The sequence below is a fragment of the Cyclospora cayetanensis genome, unplaced genomic scaffold (genome assembly GCF_002999335.1).
Source record: "Cyclospora cayetanensis isolate NF1_C8 unplaced genomic scaffold, CcayRef3 CcayRef3_contig_28, whole genome shotgun sequence".
NCBI classification, from domain to species: domain Eukaryota; phylum Apicomplexa; class Conoidasida; order Eucoccidiorida; family Eimeriidae; genus Cyclospora; species Cyclospora cayetanensis.
In genome coordinates, this window is record NW_020312236.1 from 141,856 (window position 1) to 165,486 (window position 23,631).

Here is a 23,631-nt window from a genome sequence, read left to right on the forward strand (position 1 = left end):
GGTCTCTTTTGCCAGACTCCAAGCCAAGTTCCCGCGTCTCAGCTCACCGGATACCAGTTTAGGGACACCTGCTGCCTCTGTACTGCAATTTGGTGGGGCTTAAGAGTGAACAGTCGCTACTCGACAAAACTGCGGTGCACGCATTGAGCTGCCCTCATGCCTCAAGAGGCGAAAGACCCTGCGTCTCGCTTATATACACCCATACACGAAAAGTGTTCCGTCTAGAAAAGACCCTTTAAGTCTAAAGCTCGAGGAATGGGTAGAAGTGTAGATCCTATGACGACCAGCCAATTCAAATGGCGCTCTCCCTGTAAGCGCAACCCCTTATCCCGTTTCCTCTAAATAACGTGCACGGCCACAACTCTGCATGCCGGCTTGGATGCTCGAATGACGCGCGGCAAACACGAGCCTCGTGTGAAGGCCGCTTACGAAGGAGAGACACTGGAGCAGATGCTTGCTGCTAGAGTTCACACTTCCAGGGGATCGTCGGCAGTCCCGGTACACCGTGCGATGGTTGCCGCTCCGTCGCCCTCAGTAGGGGCCTGCGACGCTATTATTTCGAGGGGCATTAATCCTCCCTCCCTAACAGTTTCACCCAATACGAAATACTCAGCAGACTCAAATGCGTGTGGTGGCAGCGTTGCTGTTGCTCCTGCGAGCTGCGGCGGTTCTTGCTGCTGCAGGCGGCTCCCACGGCACTGCGCCTCGCCGGCAGCCTTACCTTCGAGGTCACAGGCAGCCCATCTGCGCATAGCCGCCGCAGCTGGCGTGCGCAGATTACTTTCAGGTACCTCTTCAACAGCCTTAAGCGACGAGGAGGTCATAGCTTCTCCTGTTGCAGAAGTCTCGCCGTACAAATCTCGCAACACAAAAAAAATCTGAGGCGGCGCCAGCACACAACGCATAAGAAGAGGGGCTTTGCGCGTTGCATGAAAAAGACGCATTGCGATGGCCTCGCCTCTCATTCGTGAGCACACCCTAAAAAGCCCATTTCGAGGCGAAAGTCTTCACGAGCCGTGGCTTGCCTTCGCTAGTCGCGCGTTGCCTTTGAGCTCAGTCAGTCGCTTGCTAGGACGGGGAGAGGCGGAGGGGGTTCCTCGCCTGCTGCTGCTGCGCTGTGGCGTTACTGTGGGAGACAGAGCTGGCGGTACAGTATCATCAGCGGGGGATTTTCTGGAGGGGGGCTGCACCTTCCGCAGGAAGGCAGCAAACTGCTCCTCCGTCCTAAGGACCTCGTCTTTCACGCCGCTGCTTCTGCCACTGCTGCAAAAGAAGAAACGCCGCAGCAGCGCTGGCGTCTGAAAGGCAGCAGCCAGCCGCAGGGCCATAGAGCAGCCCACGCCTTCGATCTGCGGAACGATCACGAAAACACGCAAAGCGAAATGCATGTGCTTCGTGCAGCGCCTAAAGCCACGGTGCGTAGACGGTTCGCACTGCCAATTATTGAGCTTCGTTTGACCGGCACATTAGCGAGGGAGGAGATGCTTAGGCGTATCGAAGGTTGCGGAGGACGAAGACGTCCTTACGGCTTGAAGCTGAAGGGCGAAGATCTCGCGAATGTTGCGCTGGCTTTGCTTTTGCGCGGCGTCAGCCCACAGCGTCCAGAGCAGAAATTGCTGATGTTGCTGCTGCTTTCGGTGCTGCAACTGCTGCCACTGTGCGGTGAGCTTTTGCTGCAGGCGTCTGTGTAGTACTGTCAGCAGGGCAGCGCTGCGCATGCAAAATCATCAGCAGCAGCAGAGGCACCATGCATGCATTCGCAAGCTCGTGCTCGAAGAACAAAACGCTGCGTCGCCTGCCCCCCACCCCGTCTGTCTGCTACCCCGCATGCCCACGAGCTTTGGCGGAGCTCCAGCGTCTTACGAATGCCTCAGGTTTGCAGCGTGCAGCACGTGAAAGCCGGAGAGGAGCAGCGCATGCACTTGGGCTGTACGGACGGCCGCTGCGTTGCGCTGCACCTGAGGAGCCGCTGCAGCTGCTGTTGCTGCGCTGCTGCTGCCGCTGTGGCTGCACTCGCCTTCAAAGAGGTAGATGACAGTTTCCACGCCTAGAGCCTCCATGAGCCGCTGCTGCTGATCTGTGTATCTGCATGTCAGTAGCCGCACGCCACACAGGGGCTTTTCGCTGCAGCCGGTGCCGTTCGTCAGCGCAAGAGAAAGAAGTCTCAAGACGCGCTGCTTGCACACTTACCCCGCCCCCCCCCTTCCCCCCGCCCACCACGAAAGTGCACCTGCTCACCTGCCGTCGAGAATGGATGCCAGTAAGTCCGCACAAGTCTTCCTTTCCACCAGAATCGGAAACAAGTATTCTAGCCCTGGCTGAGCCTGCGCATGCGTCGTCGGGGGAACCGTTGCTGCACCTCGAGCGTCAGGCAGCCAACACCAAGCAAAGTCTCCTAGGGGAAGACAGCGCTGCTGGTGAGGAACTTTGTTGCGCTGCAGCAGGCGCTGCAGCAAGGACCGCTGCTGCATGCGCCTCCCCCCACCCCCGCATCTCTCCCTGCTGTCTGTCAGCAGCACCAGCTCGGGGGGGTGACTACACGCAGCGAGCACCCTCGTCGCTGCTTCTGCAGCCGCTGCAAGATCCTCGACAGCGCGTGATCGCTGCCTCTGACATCGCCACGGCGACAAGTTTGCAGTGGAGGCTTCTGCTGCACTTGCCCATCCGGCGACTTCCGTTGCGTCGGCTGCTCTTCTTTTCGAAGAGGTAGCCACGGGGGGGGGTGTTGTCAGCAGAGCCGTCGGGGCTTGCGTCGTTGCTGTATCAGCAGCAGCAGAAGCAGCCGCTCTTTCAGCAGCAGCAGAAGCAGCCGCTCTTTCAGCAGCAGCAGAAGCAGCCGCTCTTTCAGCAGCAGCAGAAGCAGCCGCTCTTTCAGCAGCAGCAGAAGCAGCCGCTCTTTCAGCAGCAGGAGAAGCAGCCGCTCTTTCAGCAGCATCAGAAGCAGCCGCTTTTTCAGCAGCAGCATCAGCCGCCTTTGCAGCACCAGCATCAGCCGCCTTTGCTGTACCAGCAGCAGCACTAGCTGCCTTTGCAGCCCTATTAAGCCTCACGAGCAGGGGTTCTGCCGTGAGAGCATTATGGCTAGGCGAGGCTGCTGTTATGCATGCAGCCAACGTGGAAGTCGCTACTTCTGCCGCCGGTGCTGCCTCCTGCGTTTCGCCTGCTGCTGCCGTCAGGCGAGCAGCAGACGCGTCTGCGTCGGCCTCTCGAGGAGCGCCCTCAAGAGCGGCTTTTAGAGAGGCATCGCAGCCTTTAAATACCGTTGCCACTACGGCTTGCCCCTCGTCTCCTTCCTCCTCGCTCGTGCAGCTGCTGCTGGAAGCGGTGTCAGCACAGGGGGGGGAGGCGGAAGCCAGAGGGGCAGCGACTGCAGCTGCACATTTCGCAGCAACAAGCTCTCCCACAGGGGTAAGACCATAGCGAGGAAGCCGCTGTTCTCGCTGCCGCTGCGGCTGTCTCCGCAAGACTTCTTCCCTGCTTTCGAGAGGCTGCGCCGCAGTCGCTGCCCTGCTGCTGCTGCCGCGCATGCGCGTGCTGCTCTTGGTGGGGAACTGCAGCACAAGGCCTTCTTCACAGAGCTTCTGAACAGCAAGACGCAGGTGTCGAACTGCACAGCGAATTCCCTGAGAAGACGCACACGCCGCCACATGCATTTGCCATGGCCGCTTCAGCGAGTGGCAAGACTCTTAGGGGCAGCAGAGAGACAGAGAGAGAGAAAGACAGAGAGAGAGAGAGAGAGAGAGAGAGAGAGAGAGAGAGAGAGAGAGAGAGACAGAGACAGAGAGACAGAGAGAGAGAAAGACAAAGAGAGAGAAAGACAAAGAGAGACAGAGAGAAAGAGAGAGACAGAGAGAGAGACAGAGAGAAAGACAGAGAGAGAGAGAAAGACAGAGAGAGACAGAGAGGGCATCTCTCAGGCCTTAGCAGCTTAGAATGCACTTTCAATCAATCAAGCAGCGGAGTGGAGAAAGGAGAATGTGGTTATGATCTAATGCATCGAAAGGGGCAACGTGGTGGCATCTGCAAGTATTGCATTTCGCGAAGGTACTTGGCTTTTGAGTTTGTTTGCTGCCGCAGTCAGATGTGTCAAGCGCATGCGTCTCTTGCGAAAGAAGTGACCAAAGCTGTAGAGACACAGCAACACCCCCCACTTGCTGGTGCACCGAGGGGGCACCTTCAGCGCACGGCCGCAGGAGCTGCTGTTGTTATTTGTGGGGTTGTTGTTGTTGCAAGGGTTGTTGTTGTTGCAAGGGTTGTTGGGGGGGCCGAGAAGCGGGAGCCTCCCTCGTCGCAGCTCGGCTTCCGCGAAGGCAAGCGTTCGATTGAGAGCTGCCACGCGGTGTCTGTGCAGCTGCAGCAGCAAGTTGCTGCTGCAGGAGGAGGTGGAGGCAGCTGCTGCTGTCACAGCCTCTGCCTCGGCAGCAGCTGAAGAAGTCTTCGCAGCAGCTGCAGCAGCCTCGGAAAGCGCTGCAAAAAGGCCTTCAGGATGACGATCTGGCGACTCAGGTGCTGCAGCCAGCACGCTGCAGCAACAAGGGAGTGGCAAGAAGAGGAGGCTGCCTCAAGCAGGAATGCGTGAATCAAGCAGCCGTGCGACAAGTCTCATACAGAGGATTTGGCAAGAAGAGGAGGAGGCTGCCTCAAGCAGGAATGCGTGAATCAAGCAGCCGTGCGACAAGTCTCATACAGAGGATTTGGCAAGAAGAGAAGGAGGCTGCCTCAAGCAGGAATGCGTGAACCAAGCAGCCGTGCGACAAGTCTCATACAGAGGATTTGGCAAGAAGAGAAGGAGGCTGCCTCACGCAGGAATGCGTGAACCAAGCAGCCGTGCGAGAAGTCTCATACGGAGGATTTGGCAAGAAGGATGGCGTACTGTGCGAAACTGCTGGCTGTCTTCGCACCAACTCCCTCCAGAAGGCCAGCCTTACTTGAGCCGAAGATTGGCAGGGGGAACCGCAGCAGAGAGCTTAATGCCTACAGCACAAAATTAAAACGCCGTCTTTGTTCCCCACAGTCTCTTCACACAACTCTCCAAGCACCGCGTGTACCAAGAGACCAACAAGTTTATTGCCTGCCTACCTTCTTATAAGCGCTCGCAATCCGCAAATCCTTCCGCAGAGTTGCAGACATGCGAAGCCGCTGCAGGGCCAAATAAAAGCGCAAATTCAACGGATTGGCACGGCGTAGCAATCTCTTGCGCTGTTGTTGTTGGTGGTGTTGTTGTTGGTGTTGTTCTTGTGGCAGTTGGTGTTGTTCTTGTGGCAGTTGTTGGTGATGTTGTTCTTGTGAGTGTTGTTGTTGGTGTTGCAGTTGTTGTTGGTGTTGTTCTTGTGGCAGTTGGTGTTGTTCTTGTTGGTGTTGTTGTTGGTGTTGTTGTTGTTGTTCTTGTTGCAGTTGTTGGTGTTGGTGTTGTTCTTGTGGTAGTTGTTGTTGTTGGTGATGTTGTTCTTGTGAGTGTTGTTGTTGTTGTTGCAGTTGTTGTTGGTGTTGTTCTTGTTGGTGATGTTGTTTTTGTTGGTGTTTTTGTTGTTGTTGTTGTTGCAGTTGTTGTTGGTGTTGTTCTTGCTGGTGATGTTGTTTTTGTTGGTGTTTTTGTTGTTGTTCTTGTTGGTGTTGTTGTTGGTGTTGTTCTTGTGGCAGTTGTTGTTGTTGGTGTTGTTGTTGTTGTTGGTGATGTTGTTGGTGTTGTTGGTGTTGTTGGTGTTGTTCTTGTGGCAGTTGGTGTTGTTCTTGTTGGTGTTGTTGTTGTTGGTGTTGTTGTTGTTGTTCTTGTTGCAGTTGTTGGTGTTGGTGTTGGTGTTGTTCTTGTGAGTGATGTTGTTTTTGTTGGTGTTGTTGGTGATGTTGTTCTTGTGAGTGATGTTGTTTTTGTTGGTGTTGTTGTTGTTCTTGTTGATGTTGTTCTTGTGGCAGTTGTTGTTGTTGTTCTCGTTGCAGTTGTTGTTGTTGTTCTTGTTGGTGTTGGTGTTGTTTTTGTTGGTGTTGTTGGTGATGTTGTTCTTGTGAGTGATGCTGTTGTTGTTGGTGATGTTGTTCTTGTGGCAGTTGTTGTTGTTGTTCTTGTTGGTGTTGTTGGTGGTGTTGTTGTTGTTGGTGTTGTTCTTGTGAGTGTTGTTGTTCTTGTGGCAGTTGTTGTTGTTCTTGTGAGTGTTGTTCTTGTTGTTCTTGTGAGTGTTGTTGTTCTTGTGGCATTTGTTGTTGTTGGTGTTGGTGATGTTGTTCTTGCGGCATTTGTTGGTGTTGGTGTTGTTCTTGTGGCAGTTTTTGGTGTTGGTGTTGTTGTTGTTGTTGCCGGCAGCCGTCCGCTGCCAGCGTATTGTCTGCTGCTACTGCAGCGGCGGTCCTCGTGCTGCTGCAGAGTCTGCCGCTCGCAGGAGCACCAGCAAGCTGCTGGCGCTTTGCGTCGGGGAGGTCTTCTTCTTGTTTATCTGCTCGCTTTCGGATGCTGTCATCCCTGCGATCCGTGTCGAGGTTACTGGATCCGTCTGCTGCAGCCGCTGAGGGTGTACCTGAGGAAGGCGATAGGAAGGAAGGCGTGCAGGAAGCTGCCGCTGCTGCAGCAGCGCTGACACCGTTGGCATGCATTGCCTCAAAAGAAGCCTCTCGGGGAGGGAGGTTGCATTTGGTTAGGTGGCCATCATCTTGGGGGTGTTGTGGTGGTGGTAGTCGTAGCAGTGCTGCTGCTGCTTCTGCTGCCTCGCTTATCCGTGCAGGCGATGCGACACGTGCAGAGCCTGCCCTTCCTAGAGAAAACGAATCTGCATGGCTGCCCGCTGCATGCACGACGCCAGCAAGAAACGAGCTTCCTGATAGTCCCACCTACGCGACGCTCTTCGCCGAAGGATCTCGTGTCATTTGCAGCATGCCGTCAAGGCGGCATGGCTAGATGAGGCTGGTAGCCGCTGCTTCATCTGAGACGCAGCTGTTGGGGGGTGTCTTGAAGAGTGGGCCCCTTGACAGGGCCAAGGCGGGGGTAAGGGGGGGAGCGGGGTGGTTCGGTTGTGTCTTGCCGCTGCATGCATGCAGCCCATAAACATGCATGCATGCAGCCGCGGTAGCTTCCTGGGACGGCTCCGTCGGGAGCACAGCTTTACGTTGCCGCCTCGGAATCTGACCTTTTTCCCCTTTATTTATTTCCTGGCGAGGTGCTCCTAGCTGGGACTGTGGTAACCGCTGCGCTCCTCCATCGATGCAGCAGCTGCTGCTGCAGCGCCTACCCGAGCATCGTGTAGCAACAGCCACGAGCGGCGGCAGAAGGCAGTGCGCCTTCAGGAGGAGGCAAATTTTTTCGTTGCAAATTCTATCAGGGAAGGCTTTCTGGTCTTGTCTTCAGCGTTTGGCGATCAGCTGCTGAGCACAGAACTGCAGCGGCAACACGAAGGCCAAAGGAGCAGGCACCCTGCCTGCCTGGCTGCCTGGCTGCCTGCCTGGCTGCCTGCCTGGCTGTCTGCCTGTCTGCATTCTTCTCGAAAGTTGCACGGTGCAGCCAGCCTTCCTCGAGCGTGGATTTCATCGGCGGCAGCAGCAGTGAAAGTGGCACTTCCCAGCCGCTTTGCAGCTGCCACAGTTGCTGCAAAAGCGGCAAGATGGGGAGGAGTAGCAGGCGCGCGCGCCGGAAGGAGGCCATATATGGCTGCTTTGGAGGAAGCAGCAGCAGCGATGAGGGAGAGGAGCAGCCAAGGGGTCTTGCTGCTGCAACTGCTGCTTCCAGCCGCAGCAGCAAGAGGCGGCGAAGGCACGACAGCAGCGACAACAGCAGCGACGACGACAGCAGCGGTCCAATTCAGTTTGTGAAGGGGGGGGTACTCCAGCCGGAAGATCCTAACGAGAAGGATGCCAACAAGAAGGGCAGTAGCAGCAGCAGCAGCAGCAGTAAGAAAGAGAGCAGCAGAAGCAGACAGCGTGACTCAGCTCCCCAGCCTTTCGCCTTTGATAAGAACCAGCTGAAGCTCTCCATCAAGAAACCGAAAGAGCAGCACGAGATGCAGCAGCAGCAGCAGAAATGCCTCAGCAGCAAGGATGCGCATGTGCTGCAGCAGTTGGGCTTGGATTACTCCGAAAGCGAAGACGAATCCAGCAGCAGCAGCAGCAGCACGCAGCAGCAGCAGCAAGAGCAAGAGCAAGAGCAGAAGAAAGCTTCGCATGCCGCAGGCATGGTTCCTCACGATGGTGAAGCCGGAGAGGCAGCAGCAGCAGCAGGTGCAGCTGCTGCTGCTGCTTCTGGAGTGGAGGGGAGTGAGAGCAGCAGGAGCAGGAGCAGGAGCAGGAGCGACAGCAGCAGCAGCAGGAGCGACAGCAGCAGCAGGACTGACAGCAGCAGGAGCAGCAAAAGTCGCAGCACGTCGCCTGCCTTCGTTTTCAAGCCTGCTCCTGAGCAGCAGCAGCAGCAGCAGCAGCAGCACCGCCATCACCATCACCAGCGAGGATGGGGAGAGCAGCAGATGCAGCAGACATATGGAAAAGGCTTCGCAATGCTGCAGCGCATGGGATTCAAAGGGGGTGCGCTAGGTCGTGATGGCACTGGCCTTGTTGCTCCTATCGAAGTGAAGTTGCGCAAGAAAAACAGAGCGCTTCAGGATGAAGGCGAGAGGCTCCTGCCAGGGGAGAAGGGAGCTGCTCCTATCAAAGTGGGCGGGGAAGACTTTCCTTGCTGCTGTGCACCGTGGTTGCAAAGGGCGCTTGCTCTCGTTGCCGCTGTCGGTATTGCTGTTAGTATTGCTGCTTTGTGCTGTTCGTATTGCTGCTAGTATTGCTGCTTTGTGCTGTTGGTATTGCTGCTAGTATTGCTCTTGTTGCTGCTGTTGGTATTGGTGCTAGTATTGCTCTTGTTGCTGCTGTTGTTGGTATTGCTGTTAGTATTGCTGCTTTGCGCTGTTGGTATTGGTGCTGCTTGCACTTGTTGCTGCTGTTGGTATTGGTGCTGCTTGCACTTGTTGCTGCTGTTGGTATTGCTGTTAGTATTGCTGCTTTGTGCTGTTGGTATTGCTGTTAGTATTGCTGCTTTGTGCTGTTGGTATTGCTGCTTGCACTTGTTGCTGCTGTTGGTATTGCTGCTTGCTCTTGTTGCTGCTGATGGTATTGGTGCTGCTTGCTCTTGTTGCTGCTTTTGGTATTGGTGCTGCTTGCTCTTGGTGCTGCTTTTGGTATTGGTGCTGCTTGCTCTTGTTGCTGCTTTTGGTACTGGTGCTGCTTGCTCTTGTTGCTGCCGTTGTTATTGGTGCTGCTTGCTCTTGTTGCTGCTTTTGGTATTGGTGCTGTTTGCTCTTGTTGCTGCTGTTGGTATTGCTGTTAGTATTGCTGCTTTGTGCTGTTGGTATTGCTGCTTGCACTTGTTGCTGCTGTTAGTATTGCTGCTTGCTCTTGTTGCTGCTGTTAGTATTGCTGCTTTGTGCTGTTGGTATTGCTGCTTGCTGGTGGTATCTTCAGTTGTTTGATGTGGCGGTCTGTGATTGAACGGGGGAAAGCAGCTGCAGTTTTGCTTTCACACGTGTTATGGAGTTATGTTATTTGGATACGCCTGCAAAAAGGCATGTATCAGGGGGCATGTATCGGTATATGTATCTGTGTGTGTATCTGTGTAAGTATGTATATATATCCGTGTATATATCTGTGTATGTATGTGCACTTGTAAGTGTATGAGCCATATATGGGTTCTAATATGTGTTTGCGTGCCTAATGTGTGTATATATGTGCTTCATATGTGTGTATTTGTTCCTAATATGTGTATATGTGTGCTTCATATGCGTATTTATGCGCTTCATATGCGTATTTATGTGCCTAGTATGTGTATATATGTGCTTCATGTGTGTATATATATGCCTAACATGTGTATATCTGTTCCTAGTATGTGTGTACATGTGCTTCATATGTGTATATTTGTTCCTAGTATGTGTATATATGTGCTTCATGTGTGTATATATATGCCTAATATGTGTGTATGTGTGCTTCATGTGTGTATATATATGGCTAGTATGTGTATATATGTGCTTCGCATGTGTATATTTGTTCCTAGTAAGTGTATATATGTGCTTCATGTGTGTATATATATGGCTAGTATGTGTATATATGTGCTTCACATGTGTATATTTGTTCCTAATATGTGTATATATGTGCTTCATATGTGTATATATGTGCTTCATATGTGTATATATGCGCTTCATATGTGTATATATGCGCCTCATACGTGTATATATGTGTTTCATTTATTTGTGCGTGAGTTTAACGTGCCGTTTGGAGAGTTGTTTTTTGTGGTGTTCCAGCTACTGCTGTGCTTGGATTGCTTTTCGCGTGGCGGGTGTTGTTGGATGTTTTTTTGTCTGAGTTTTTGTTTCTGGCTTGCGACGTATTTCTGTGCTGCTTCCGCAGGCAGTACCAGACCCTCTGCCGACTCCGAAGCTTTTTAGGTGGAAAACTGCTGAGGATGAAGTGGCAGGGGCAGCGGCAGATGGGGGAGTTGCGCGGATGGACGGTTTCTCGAAAGACTGGCAGGTGGGCAGGAGCAGGCGGAAGCGTCTCGTGAAAACGGCGGCTCAAATAGCTGTAGAGGGCCGCATGTTGCAGCAGCAGCTGCAGCTGCAGCAGAAGCAGCAGCAGCAGGAGCTCAGAGTCATTGACATGACTGGACCGGAGGTGAGACTGCTTGGAAGTGCAGCAGAAGTGGGCGAGGCTTTGCGGCAGCAGCAGCAGATGCAGCGGGAAGAGCTTTTGGGAGTCATGGACGGCAGCAGCTCAGGCATGGGTAAGGGGGGGGGAGACGTTCCTTTGCAGCTGCTGCAGCAGGCGTTGAGACAGCAGATTCGCCGCGTAGAGAGAGACTTGCAGCAGATTGCTGCGCAGAAGCAGCAGGAGGAGCAGCAGTTGCTGGATGCCGCAGCACACGACAAGCAGCAGCAGCATGAGCAGCTCGAGCGTCAAGCTGCAGCGGAGCACACGCAGCAGTTGGCGGCTGCCGTGAGGTGTATGTACAGCCGGATCAAGCAGCGGCGGGGCGGCCTCGAGGAGGGGGAGCAGCAGCAGCAGCGGAAGCAGCAGCTGGAAGCAGATCGCTGGAGTGATGACGAGGCGCAGACTGCTACTAGTAGTAGTAGTGGTGATGGTAGCAGCAGCAGCAGCAGTAGTGGAGCGTTGCAGAAAGAGCATTTGAAGGAACCGGAGTATGCGCATGTGACGGGGGGACTGACACCCGATGAGATGTTGCAGGAGGTGTTGAGCTGGCGAGACAGCTGGCGCGAGGCCTTCTTCAGAATCCACGCTGCAGCTGCAGCTGCTGCGCTCCTGCGGCTGCTGCTGCAGCGTGTTTGTTGTGTATGGACGCCTCTGGAAGCAGCAGCACCGAAGCTGGCCTCTGCAGTGGGGCGATGGTTTGAGGTGTACACGCAGCTTCACCAGGAGGAGGAGGAGCGGTGGCTGCAGCGACTGCAGCAACTGCAGCAACTGCAGCAGCAGCAGCGGCAACTGCAGCAGGACCAGCAGCATCAGCAGGAGCTGAAGCTGGCAAGGCTTGTGGCAGGTCGAACGTATGATTTGTTGCAGCAGGGAGTCGAGGAAACGCTTGGCTCGCATATGCGGCGCCATTTGCTGAATGTGTGGAAGCCTTTTTCCACGGGAGCCGCGGCTGTATCGCTTCTGGAGTGCTGGTTGCCTTCTCTCCCTGCTGCAGCAGGTGTGCAGCTGCTGCAGCATCCCGTCGTAATGCAGCTACGGCGTTCGCTGGACGTATGGAATCCTATTTCGTCTCGCAGCAGCAGTAGTAACAGCAGCAGTAGTAGCAGCAGCAGCAGCAGCAGCAGTAGTAGTAGTAGTAGTAGCGCATCCCCCCTTACTGCTAACAACGCTGACAGCAGAAGCAGCAGCAAGCCGCTGCATCAGTGGCTGCTTCCGTTTGCATCTTTGCTCAACAAGCCCTTGATGGAAGTCGAGCTGCTGCTCCCGCTTCAGCAGAAGCTCGTCAGCGTGCTGTCTACGCACTGGAGTGCCTCCGATCACAGCTGCGTTGCATTGCTGCGTCCTTGGCGCGCCGTCTTCAGCAGCCCTCTGTGGCTGGATTTGTTGCAGCGGGGTGTCATCCCCCAGCTGCTGCAGCGGCTGCAGCAGCTGGAAATCCAGCCGCAGCAGCAAGATCTGACGCCGCTGAAGGACGTCCTCGTGTGGGAAGCGCTGCTGCCGACTGAGCTCCTCGCACGAGTGCTCGCGGAGGGGTTTCTCCCTCAGTGGCTTCAGGTGTTGCGGCTGTGGCTGGCTTCGCCTTCAGCCAATCCAAACGAAGTGCGCACATGGTTCAGAGGGTGGCAAGCTGTGCTCCCGCCTCCAGTGCTGCAGCACCCCCTCGTGGCAAGAGGCTTCATGGAAGCGCTCAAAGTCATTGGAGGGGGGGCTGCTGCCGCGACGCAGCAGCTGCAGCAGCAGCAGCAGCAGCTGCAGCAGCAGCACTACGCCCCCGCCGCCGCAGCGCCTCCAGCGGCTGCTGCTGCTGCTGCTGCGATATGGCAACAAGCGCCTCAGGCACCCGCTGCGGCTCCCCCACCCACTCCCGAACAGTCTCAGGTATCTCTCTTCGACTTGCTGCAAGGCATGGCTGCAGAACAAGGCCTCGTTTGCAGGCCCAAGGCTGGACGCATTGAGCGAGGCCGCCAGGTGTACGTACTCGCAAGAGCCTCGTTCTTCATCGATGCCAACGTCATCTTCGCGCGACACAAAAACACGGAACCCTGGAAGCCGCTTACGGCGGATCAACTCTTCGTCCTAGCTACCAAACAGAAGAAATGACAACGGGGCGGGGGGGGGGAGGGGGAGCGCTGCGGGGAGGCCCCCCGGAAGCTCTACAGGGAAAGCGATGCAAATCCTCTTCTGCGAGGGCTTGCAATTGTGGGGTGCTGAGGCGGAAGGAAGGCTGCATGCAACGTTTTGCACCTTCTGCATGTGCTGTCCAGCGTAAATTTGCTCGCTGCAGCGGTCGTCTGACAGGGGCTTTCATAGGAGGCACACAGCCCACCCCCCTCACTTCCTAGCGCGAAAGTACTCCATCCACGGGAGAAAACTCACAGCAACGACACAACACACAATGAGAATAGGCCTACTCTCTCCAAGCGCGCCCTTAGCCTTAGAACCAGATGGGAGCCAGCCTTCGCACGAGGCTCCTGGAGAAGATGCGGCGTCGCTTGCCGAGTGCCCTGGGGGAGTAGAGGATAGTACTCTACACTGAAGGGACCATGACTTGCTTCTTTGCTATTATCTTTTTCCGTGTATAGAGCCTAGGGTCTAGGATTTAGAGGGCCTTCTAGGATAGCAACGTTGCTCTTTCTTAAGAGGCAATATAGGCTCGTGATGTCGGTCTTAGGCTTGAGGTTGCCGCCGCTTCGGCATTTTCTGCGGCTGCGCTTTTCTGCAGCGTGTCGGCTGCTGCTGCTGCTCTCTGCGCTGCATGCTCATGGTAGCCAAGGCAGCAGGGGCAGTGCGCTCGCCGCACGGGCGGTGCTTGCAACCGAAACCCCCGCTGCTGCTACAGAGGCTCACTGCAGGACTGCCAGGCTCTTGTCCCCTTTGCTTTTGTTGTTGCTGCTGCTGCCTCTATGACAGGTGCAGCGGCAACGAGAGCCTTGGCAACTGCAGCAGCTGGCCCTGCAGCTGCAGCGGATAGAGCAGCAGCAGCAGCGGCGCCTGCTGCCGCGCTGTCTTCAGTGTCGTCGTCACCTTTACCGAAGTGGGCTGCTTGCAGTATGCCGTATGCGTAGCTGCAGGGTCCCTCTCCATAGCAGGAGCTGCTGTTGCTTCGCAATCGAGTGCGTGATCGAGGGGGCTGTTGTAGCTGTGCACCCTGCATGATCCTGCTGAGTCTCGGAGGGCAGCGACAACAATAGCTGCTGCTGCTGCTGCTGCTGCGCCGGGGTGTCGGCAGCAGTTGCTGCCGCTGCAGAGCCCTTTGCCGTTCGTGCTGCTCTAGGACGCGGAAGGCATTCGCAGCAGCTGCTGCTGCCGCTGCTGCTTCTGCTGCCACCGAAGCAGCATGAGAGAGCGCTTCGCGGGGCGCAGTGTAGTCGTTTGCTTGCTGCTGGTTGCTGCGGCCGCTGCGCGCAGCAGTGGCTGCTGCTGTTATCTCCTGCATGCTTTTTCCTCTGCACGAAAAAAGAACCGACGTGGCTTGCTGCAGTCTCTCAGCCCCTTCTAGAGGTCTGACTGCTGAAGAGTCCAAAGGGGGTGCAAGGGCAGGACCTGCTGCTGCTGCAGCGGCTGATGGCGCTGCCTCTGCTGACGCAGTTTGAGCAGCGATCCCTGAGTGCTGCAAAATTGCAGTGCCTTTAAGGAAGGAAAGCGGCTGCTGCTGCTGAAAGTATGCGTTCGCCGGATCTCGCCGTGGGAAGGAATGCGGCGAAACATTCACGCCAACAGCACCTGCGGCAGCTGTTGCAACGCTTTCCTGAGGGGAATTCTCCTCCGCGGCCTTTTCTTCCGAGCTTCCATCGCTGCTCGTGCTGCTGCCGGAGGGCAGCCCCCGGCGCAGCAGCACTGGTACCTCTGCAGCGGTAGAAGCAAGTGCGGGCACATATATATATGTATATATGTGTGTATATATCATATATGTATACATGCATCCACACACACACACACGATACACACTATACACACAGATACACATGCACACAGATACACACATGCACACATCCACATATACATATAAATATATACAGGCCGAAGCCTCAGCTGCACCCTGACGACAGTGCGGGTGGCTGCACTGCGCCTGCATGCCGAAATCCAGCAGTAGCAACAGCAGCAGGCTGGCAAGTACCGCAGCCTTGACAAGCACGACTGAAGGCTAGTGGGCATGGCTGGCAGGAGACTCCTAGAACTTTGCGCTTCTACTATAGCAACAAGAGCAGCAGCAGCGAGATTGGGTGCACACGTGCAGCAGCCGCGTCACAATACACAACTACATCAGCAGTGGCAACTGCAGTACCGGCTGAAGAGATTAGGTGCAGCGCGTCAAGTCTTTTCCGTCTGTCCACTGCCATTTGTGAGGCCGCAGCAGCCGCAGGTGGTGCTAATGAGGCTTCGGGAATTGCGGGGTGTGCTGCTGCTGCTGCTCCGGCTCTTGTGGTTGCTGCTGATGAGGCTTCTTGTGTCGGTCGTGGTAGGAAGCGATTCTTTTGTTGCTGCGAATCCTGTGATGGCTGATTGTGCAGCTTCCGTTGCCGCAAGTCCTGGTGCTTTAGCTGCTGTAGCTGTGTTGGAGGGATGCCAGCGAGAACATCGCGTGAATTCTTACGGCTGCCCTGTAGTGCGCTGTTGTTGCTGCTGCTGTTGCTCAGATTGCCACCCCTTTTCCATGCTGATTGGTGCCTCGTTGGCTGTTGGCCTTGCTGCTGCAGCGGCGTCCAAAGGTGCTCGTAGAGTTCCGGCTGCTCCTGCTGCAGGTGCAGCTGCAGATCATGTGGTATTTTTTTGGGAGCCTCCGTCTGCTGTCCGTGCGTGGCTGTCTGCTGCTCTTTAGGCCTCTGATTGAAAATATCGGTGGCGTGTTGCTGGTCGTGCTTCGCTTGTGACCCTCCATGCTGCTGCTCGTGGAGAGTCGTGATCAATTCGTTGCCTGGGGAGGAATCTGCAGCACAACTCGCTGCAGGAGGCGTGGTGGCTGTTGCAAGGTCCACTGCTGGACTGCGTGCTGCTGCAGAGCCTTCCACTTCCCGCGGAGGTGCACCGTGATGACGAGGTGTCAGAGAACCTGAAGGGCCTCTTGATCCAAAAGCGCCTCCCGCGCTTACGGAAGGAGGTGGTGTTGGAGCTTTTGCTGTTCTAGACGCCGATTTTGGTACTGGTTTTAGAATGCGGGCTGCTTCTCGCACAGCTGCCGCTGGACGCTCAGCTCTGCGGCATGATAAAAGTCTTCCGTAAGCTGCAACGGAGGCAAAAAGTTCTACACTGATGGCCTTAAGCTCCCCGCGAAAGCCCTGCATCCTGAATCCTGAAGCGCACCTGCTTACCTGCTTCATTGTGGCTGGCGATTCTGCATCGGGGGGAAGGCTTGACACTGCACGTGCAACGGAGCAGGAACAAAAAAAAACTCACATGCGAAGGCATGCCGCGTGGCCAGCTGCGCGCCACGCCGTTCACAGCACTTCGCACATTGCGCACTCTGCTCCGGAAAGCCTGCTACATCTCACAGCTTACGGGCTGGCGGAGAAGAGGGCTGTCTTCTTTCGGAATCCAAGCCACCGGGATGTCGCGGGGCTGCTTTCGCTTAACTCGCACGCTGCATGCATCGTATGCTTAACGCTTTGGAGGTCAAAAAAGAACTGGCGTCTCGGCTGTCGAAAGAGGGTGGTGCCGACATCATGCATGGATCGCAAATTTCGGATATGGCGGATTCGGAGAAGAAACCTCCTTATGGGAGGGTGGGAAACACAGTGTGCAAAGATGGTTGGCCCTCACTCAGTCGCTGGATTACAGCTGCTTCATCCAAGGTGCAGTTTTCTCCTGCTGCGATCGATACTGCCTCCAGGAGCAGCTCGTTCTCCTGTAGCTGCTGATGCTGGAAAATAGGGTGCTTAAGGCCTCTAGAGAGATAGCCCCAAGGCGAAAAACGGAAAGGCGTCCACTTCAATTCAGGACTGATTACAACACTCAGAGGCTTATGAACGAAAAGCCTAATTCTAGCACCCCAAAAATAAAAAAAAATTAAAAAAATTCGAGCTAGCCTGAATTCAGCTTGAAGTTACGCTGTATCGTTTTAGGGTGTAGCGGCTGGAGTTTACGGCTTTGGGGGTGGCAGTGGCTTCGGCTCCGATGGAGGTTTGGGGGGTCGTTGACTCTCCCCAGTCACCTGAGACGGTGTCAGGATGTGCAGAGTCTTCTTACTATCGCTGCAAAAAGTTCGCGTACTAAGCCCAAACCCTGCTTAAGCTTCCTCTAAGGCATCTCCCAAGCCTGGAACTACGTGCTGGCGGAAAATCTGGAGGGCACCACAGCCTGCCTTAACGGCGCAGAGAAGGTCGCTAGACCTGTGCCTTTAGGGTGCAGGGGATGGAGCTAACTGCAGCGTAAAGTGCCTCATAGCGTCCGTTATATCTTCTCCTCCTGTGCCCTCCCACTGCAGCCGAGGCTTGTTTCTCCGTACCGAGGCGCTGAGGCAGCGCCGAGGGCTCTCGCCCTCTTCAGCTCCTGCTCCTGTTTCTGGCGCCTCCATTGCACGAAAAGAGTCTTCCGCAATTGCTCTTGTTGCTGCTGTCGTTCCTGCCGTTGCTGCTGCTGTTCCTGCCGTTGTTGCTGCCGCTCTTGTTGTTGCAGTTGCTCCTGCTTTTGCTGTTGCTGTTGAAGGTGCTCCTGCTGTTGCTGTTGCTGTTGAAGGCGCTCCTGCTTTTGCTGCTGCTGTTACACGTACTTCTGTTAATGCTGTTGCTGTTGAAGGTATTTCTGTGAGTGCTGCTGCAGCTGCTTCTGCTGTTTCTGTTTCGTGATTTTGGAGAGAGGCGTCTGGCCCTGCAGTCCTCGTGGCGCCTGCTGCAACAAGCGCAACAGTCTTCTCGCTGCTGCTGCCAACGACTCCTGCACGAGCGGCACTGCCAGCAGCAGCAGCAGCAGCAGCAGCAGCAGCAGCGCCACTCGAATCAAAAGCATCACTAGCAGTAGCACTAGCTGGAGGAGAGCCTCGTGAGGCCCCATTTAGACACGTCCCTCCTGCATCGCCACCGCGAAGCCTGCTGCTGTCAGCAAATCGCACGGTTGCCCTCAACCGCGCAAACGTTCCGCGTCTATACAGTCGGCGCTCTAGCAACAGCAGCTGCCGTTCACTTTGCGCTTTCGCTGCTAGCGCTTCGCTCACTGCCGCGCGGTGTTCTTGCACTGCAGCAGCCCGCAATTCTGCTGCGGATGTATCTGCAGCGGCCTCGGCTGCAGCGAGAGCCGCCTCTGCCGCTGCCAAGTGGAAGCTGCCTCCAGCAGCAACAGATCGCGAACCTGCAGCGGCTTTGCCACAGCACGCGATCGCGCGGCATTCACTATCTGCGAGCGCTTTATTTAAGGCTCCCAAGAACTCAGCCCCTACTGTGGGCAAGCCCGAAAAAGGCTTTGCTCCTGCCACTGTCACCGTTGCCAGTGGTGCTGCAGGAACGTCCAGACGAGCACTAGTCGTGCACCTGCTGATGCCGCTGCTACTAGCGGCTTCCGCCGCTTTTACTGCAGCAGCACTGCTCCCAAAAGGGCCTGAGGGCGTGGTGGGTGCTTCATCTCTTGCTATGTCTGTGAGGCAGGCTGTCGGCGTCCCTGTTGAGGCGCCAGCGGCTGCAGAAGAGGGAGCCTCCTTTGCTGCACTCCTCCGAGCATCTGGTGCAACCTTTGAGGCGTCAGCCTTCCACCTGAGGTACACACCGAAGCGCTAGTAGCCCTTACAGCCGCAGCACCAGCACTACCCTGCGCAGCAACGAGGGTCGAGATTTTTTTCTCACGCCGCACAGAAATGACGGCTGGGCCTGCTACTGGAAAAAGGTCAGTGAGTCCGTGCTAAGTGTGCGCGTCTTATTATATTCCAGAAGCAGCAGCAGTAGGACGGGTGCAAAATGCATACCCAGCCCATATGGACGCTGAGTCGGCTCTGACCTTGTCCTGCTGCATCAGCTGTTGCTTCTCTTGCTGTGTTCGGTGCAGCTGCTGCTGCTGGGCAGCGGTTACGGAGAAGCAGCAATACGAATGGCACCTATAGGGGAAGGGAAGCCTTAGCAGCAGACGCCGACAGCTCCGCTGCAGCTGCCGCTCTGCAGCAGCCGCTTCGCGCGAGGATCGGGGAGACTGCGCGTTGTTTCTGCAATCATAGCCGTATGCAAGGGCCCTTAGCCTTAAGCGCATGTGGGCAGAGGGTGGATGATAGCAGTGCGGGTTTGCTGTCAGGGGTCGTCTACTGCCCTTTCGGAGATAAGAGTTCTCATGTATAAATTAGGCTTTGGCAGGATGCTTTGCAGATTGGACCTGAGCCTCGTAATGGTGCTTATATGTTGGGGAAGGCTCTGTAGCATATTTTCTTCGTCTCTGCAGTTCAAGAGTCGCAGTTGCTGCCACCGCTGCAGCAGCTCCGCTGTCCGGTTCAGCAACCGATGGAGCCGTGCCTGGTGCTGCAGCCCTTCCAGCAGCGTCTAGGCAAACAAGCCACAGCATTATTTAGCATTTAGCAGCATTATTTAGCATTTAGCAGGAGGTATGGAGTCGCTGGGAAATTGAGTCGCAGGGGTCTAGAACTGGCATGAGGCGCTCGAGTGAAGGGCGGGGAACGTTACGCTTTGGGTGGAGGCTTGCCTTCCACTTTTGCCTGATGAGAATACGCCTCATGGTCCTCTGAATTGCCAGTAGGGAATTCCACAGAGTACCAAAAGAGATTCCCGGGATTGGCTGCAGATCATGAGAAAAGCAGCGCGATGCGACTTTTCGCCTGCCACAGCCCTCACAGCAAAACACAGAGACCCCCTCCCACTGGCTCTCCCACGACAGCGGCAACGGCCGCTGCGGCTGCTGTTTTTGCTGCTGCTGCTGCTGCTTCTCGTGGTGAAGTTCAACAGTCCAATCAGAAGTCTCTACCGGCAACGCCGATTGGAGGTAACCCGGTTTGCCAGTTGTTCGTTGTTCTTGCTGCTGCTGGTTGTGGATTTGCTGGTGCTGCTCCTGCTGGAGCGCATGGAGGGGCGTCTGAGTTTTCTGCGAGATCCATTTGCTCGCCGCTGTAAGGGGTGTTGCGGCTGTTGTTGCTGCTGCCGCTGTTTTGGGCAAGGGGTGGACAGCGACGGCTGCTGCTCTTTTCTTCGGGGGTAGCAGATGTGTCGACTTGACGTGTTCTAGAAACTCCCTATCAAAGCACGCAGAGCAGTTACAGCCCATTCTGAGGCCTACAGTTTAGAGCTGCGGATACGGCGTGGGATTTCGCTGCGCCCTAAAGAGCTTGTCCCTCGAAGACTACCCCACACGCCACGCGCAGCCTTTTCAACGGCGTTTGGCAAGTATGTATTAGAGATTTAAGGGTTTGACCGTCTTTGCAGGAGCCCCCGGATCTTTCGCTGCAGATCTATAGCTGCTGCATGCAACTTGCTGAGGACAGCAGCAGCGGCTGCTCGGATCGATCGCTCGCGTCGTAAAGTACACCGCACAGTATAACCTCTCCAGTGTGCCTGCACGCAGATTTATGAGCTCCACACCCACGACCAATGTGGCGCCAATGCAGGGGAAATTCAGATTGCATTGCTTATGAACTCTTGCATGGCATGACTTGTGGAGCTAATGCAGGAGATCTAGGACATAGGGTTTTTAACCTGGATCTTGGTGGCTGCCAGCTTGGCGAGCTTTCTCTTCTTGGTGCGCGGAGTGAGCGCGACTTCCATGACTTTCACCGCAACAACCTCGATCCTCTCAGAATCGCCGCTTTTGCTAGGACAGCTGTTTTCACCACTGCCGTTACTGCTGCCGGTGCCGCTCGTGGGGTCGGTCTCATGCTGCAGGAACGCGCGCGGACAAGGAATGGCTCGAAAGAGGCTCAAAGAGATCGAGCAACTCGAAGTCAGATTTATTAAATAAGAGGTGTAGGGTGTACAATTATTGCTAACCTTGGGAAGACGCGCAGCCAATAATGGGTCGTCAAGGGTTTTTGTTGAGCATATCACCTCATAGGCGATCAGCTTGTCATTTACTCCCCTGAGCAATTCTAAACCCTTAGCCCTTGCCCCGTAGCCAAAGACCCTAAGCGCGAAATCCTTACCCTCTCCATGTACTGCCCTGGGGGATGTAAGGGGTGAGATCCTAGTGTTCAAGTTTAGAGGAACACCGGTCGTTTCAGCCATCTGGGAGTGCCGCTTAGTTTTAGGGTCTATCAATAGCCCACGCAGATTCCTCTAGGAGCCGCTGCAGAAGCAGCAAAGCCTTCTCTCTCTCAGAATGTATGGCCAGCAGCTGCCGCCTCTGCAGCATGCATGCCTCTTCGTAAGTACGACGAGCCTCGGAAACAGCCTGCAAGAGGAGCAGCCGGTCGGAGAAACCTGTTGCTAAAACAATTTCTTGATCTCTCCACCAAAGGCACAAACACAAGTGGTGCGTCAGTAGGAGCCTTGCCACATCCCGCGGACTTTAAAGGGTGGCGTATCGTGGCGTGTCTAAGGATTTGGCAAACCTCGCGCTGATAAGTCAGATGTTTCAGCCTGGTGCTCAGTTCCTCAACACGGCGTTTAGACGCACGCAGGCTCTGTGTCTTTTCGCCATCTGGTGCTAAGGCTGGTGCTGGGGTAGGGTGGCTGTTACTCCTTGCTTCTGCCCTTTGCTTCGTGCAGCGGGGAAGGCCATCGCCTTCTGCTATTCCTAAGACACCCAAGCCCACGCAGCACCCACCTTGCATATGCGAATAGTTTGAGGTTCGGCGGGTAGGTCTTAAGGCTTACAGGCTTACGCAGGGGCGCTGCCGCTGGTGGGGGTGCTACCGGCAGGTGTATGCGATCGCAGCTGCTGCGATGAGCGACAAAGGGGCCAGTAGTGGGCTTTCTTTTGCACGGTCTCTGCTGCGGCTGATCCTGCATTCGCTCTTGACTCTGAGGCTGCTGCGTGAAGTCCACATCAGAGGATCGCGTTCTGGCTCCCCATGCTGAGCAGCTCGTTGGAAATGGCTGTCGCGCACCAGTTGCATCGCGCTGCCGCTGCTCCTGCCGCTGCTCTTGTCGCTTCTGCTGCGCCAGCAGGTCCTTAAGAGCCCTTCCTCTAGGAACACCAACAGAAGCGGTGGCAGCCTGTGGTGTTTTCCGCTCTGTTGCTAATACAGTACCCAGGGTCACCTCCTGGTGCCCCTCCCTCCGGGATTCTGACGATCCCGGAGGCTCTTCGTCCACCAGAGGCCCCGGAGCTGGAGAGGATAATTCCATCTCATTAAAAAAGCCAAAATTATTGCTCGAACCGCAAGGTGTTCCAGGAAGAACCAGCTACAAGCATCAAAGGCCAGCAGCTGGCTGCCCTGCACTGCCAGCCAAAGCCCAACGATACCGAAACACGAAACAACACCGAGCCAGCGCTAGCATTTCATTGAAGTAAACCCTAGAATAAAAGCAGTGGGACGGCATGAACGACTGCACGCTTCTTCCTTTCATTCTCGGAAAGGAAGGCGAAAATCGAACGTGCCATCGATGCGTGCACTTCCGGTAGGCGTTTTCACTGCCAAACCATAGAAAGCGCATTTTTAGCAAATAAACCATTTGCTAAGTGTAACAAGACATTTCTTTCGGCACAAGGAAAGGCTGGTCGAAAGCTAGAGCAACGAGCCGGGGATATGCATGTTTATGCGCTCTGTAGGCTTTTGCAGGAATAACCGGGTGCTCACTGCGGAGCGCTGATCTCATGAGCCCTTTTTCGCCCTTTGCTACAAGCCATGACCATAACTGACAAGCTTCTATCAATAGACACTGCGTTGGTTTCGGGATCTGATTTTTCCGAAAAGGTAATGCATGTTGGTCTTTTTCCAGGAGGGCGGCAGCAGTTTACCGCCTAAGTTGCCTAAAAGTGTTTGCGTTCCGCGCGAGCCTCAATTCCCTCTAGTAGTGTACCTACAGCTTCCCCAATGGGTAGACACAAAGGAAGATAGCGAGAGCTCAGCCAATAGCTCGTTGCGGTCAGGACTAGCCTGAAAGGGTACAGTCTTGTAAGTCCGCTTTTTTTCTCAGTCGATAGGGGTAACAGAGGGAAAGGATCAAAAGACACAAGCGAGGCCACAAAATCAGATGTTCTACGCGCGTACTCGCCCATCCAAACAAACAGTAAGACGGAGAAGCGGATGGAAGTGAAGAGGATGCACAAAGGGCATAAGAGCGGTGGCCACAGAAAAAGAGGTAGACAGTCGTTAGGCAGGACAAAGAGCTGAAGTGCTTTCTCTTCTTTAGTGGGCCCCTAGATGGTGGCACTTTAGAAACGACATATTTCAAGTACTGATGCCTCAGTCAGAGGCATTTCCAGTCATTCGGGCAGCTGCAGCCTCTCTGCATAACTGGGAACTCCGTACAGCCCCCCTCATTGACTGGCAGTTTCTTCCTCCGTGCCTTCCTGCGAAACAAGGCTAGACCATCTCTCTGCAGCCAGATGTTGCAGCAATTCAGAAACCCATTTTCACTGAGCGATGACCCCCTACAGCGAGCCACTTTGTTCAGAACAGGCTTAGCACAACATCCTGTCACTGCTCTACCTGCAAAGCCATTTTTGCTGCTCCCAACACACTCACCGCAAAGCATATGCAGGAGCCGAGAGGCTTCTGGGCCTCCCCCTCACTTTCCGGCTTCCCCTTGCATGACATCTCCGGTTTGGCAAAGAGTCGCCAATACGTACCAAAGCACCCGCAGTAATTCTGAACAAACAAATTCTGCAAACAGCTCCCGCGAGAGAAGACCCTAGATATCCCCCCCTTCCTAAACCAGCAGATGAAACTGAACATTCTGTTGCCGCGCATAAATGCGCAGTCTCTACAGTCCCTCGTATCAGGTGTACTCTCAGGGTCTTGCAAAGTATGACGCGCTAGAATGGCTTCGGTGTGATTTTCCCTCCACTCTGGTAGCACCCAGGCAGGTGATGATGGCACTGGCCTAGCACAACCGGCCTAAAGGCCGCTCCATCCCGCCACATATATTAAATATGCGGGCGTGG

The 23,631-nt window shown here is 55.2% G+C and overlaps 4 protein-coding genes across 4 annotated transcripts; 1 reads left to right on the top strand and 3 right to left on the bottom strand.

The window, feature by feature from the left end:
• Nucleotides 1-467: 467 nt before the first annotated feature.
• LOC34621017 lies at nt 468-9,070 on the bottom strand (the record flags this gene model as incomplete). The annotated part of the gene is made up of 15 exons (XM_026338590.1): nt 468-574; nt 695-878; nt 1,026-1,115; nt 1,278-1,433; nt 1,965-2,085; nt 2,239-2,603; nt 2,964-3,160; nt 3,218-3,623; nt 4,034-4,523; nt 4,874-4,974; nt 5,080-5,226; nt 5,782-5,903; nt 7,980-7,995; nt 8,771-8,861; nt 9,030-9,070. Coding segments are annotated over 15 exons (2,634 nt in total), but the record flags the coding sequence as incomplete, so codon positions are not given.
• Nucleotides 9,071-10,581: 1,511 nt separating this feature from the next.
• Nucleotides 10,582-13,201, top strand: LOC113147580 (the record flags this gene model as incomplete). The annotated part of the gene is made up of 4 exons (XM_026338591.1): nt 10,582-10,605; nt 11,008-11,202; nt 11,409-11,509; nt 12,979-13,201. Coding segments are annotated over 4 exons (543 nt in total), but the record flags the coding sequence as incomplete, so codon positions are not given.
• Nucleotides 13,202-13,300: 99 nt separating this feature from the next.
• Nucleotides 13,301-15,947, bottom strand: LOC113147581. Its single transcript, XM_026338592.1, has 4 exons — nt 15,444-15,947; nt 14,104-14,413; nt 13,556-14,013; nt 13,301-13,411 (listed from the first exon to the last, which is right to left on the bottom strand). Exons 1-4 carry the CDS (start codon nt 15,945-15,947, stop codon nt 13,301-13,303), a joined length of 1,383 nt encoding a protein of 460 aa, XP_026194377.1.
• Nucleotides 15,948-18,869: 2,922 nt separating this feature from the next.
• LOC113147582 lies at nt 18,870-21,869 on the bottom strand. The gene is made up of 7 exons (XM_026338594.1): nt 21,464-21,869; nt 21,131-21,315; nt 20,846-20,970; nt 20,298-20,682; nt 19,999-20,138; nt 19,693-19,819; nt 18,870-19,094 (listed from the first exon to the last, which is right to left on the bottom strand). The coding sequence occupies exons 1-7, from the start codon at nt 21,867-21,869 to the stop codon at nt 18,870-18,872; spliced, it is 1,593 nt and encodes a 530-aa protein (XP_026194379.1).
• Nucleotides 21,870-23,631: the final 1,762 nt, after the last annotated feature.

Coding starts and splice junctions, on each gene's coding strand:
- LOC113147581 (XM_026338592.1), bottom strand. CDS start 15,947: ATGCAGGGCTTTCGCGGGGAGCTTAAGGCCATCAGTGTAGAACTTTTT. Junction 14,414..15,443: donor CGCACGGACAGCAGACGGAG/GCTCCCAAAAAA, acceptor AATTCCCCTCAG/GAAAGCGTTGCAACAGCTGC. Junction 13,412..13,555: donor CTGTCATAGAGGCAGCAGCA/GCAACAACAAAA, acceptor CATGCAGCGCAG/AGAGCAGCAGCAGCAGCCGA.
- LOC113147582 (XM_026338594.1), bottom strand. CDS start 21,869: ATGGAATTATCCTCTCCAGCTCCGGGGCCTCTGGTGGACGAAGAGCCT. Junction 20,139..20,297: donor AGAGAAAGCTCGCCAAGCTG/GCAGCCACCAAG, acceptor ATCTGCGTGCAG/GCACACTGGAGAGGTTATAC. Junction 19,820..19,998: donor CGGGGGCTCCTGCAAAGACG/GTCAAACCCTTA, acceptor GTGCTTTGATAG/GGAGTTTCTAGAACACGTCA.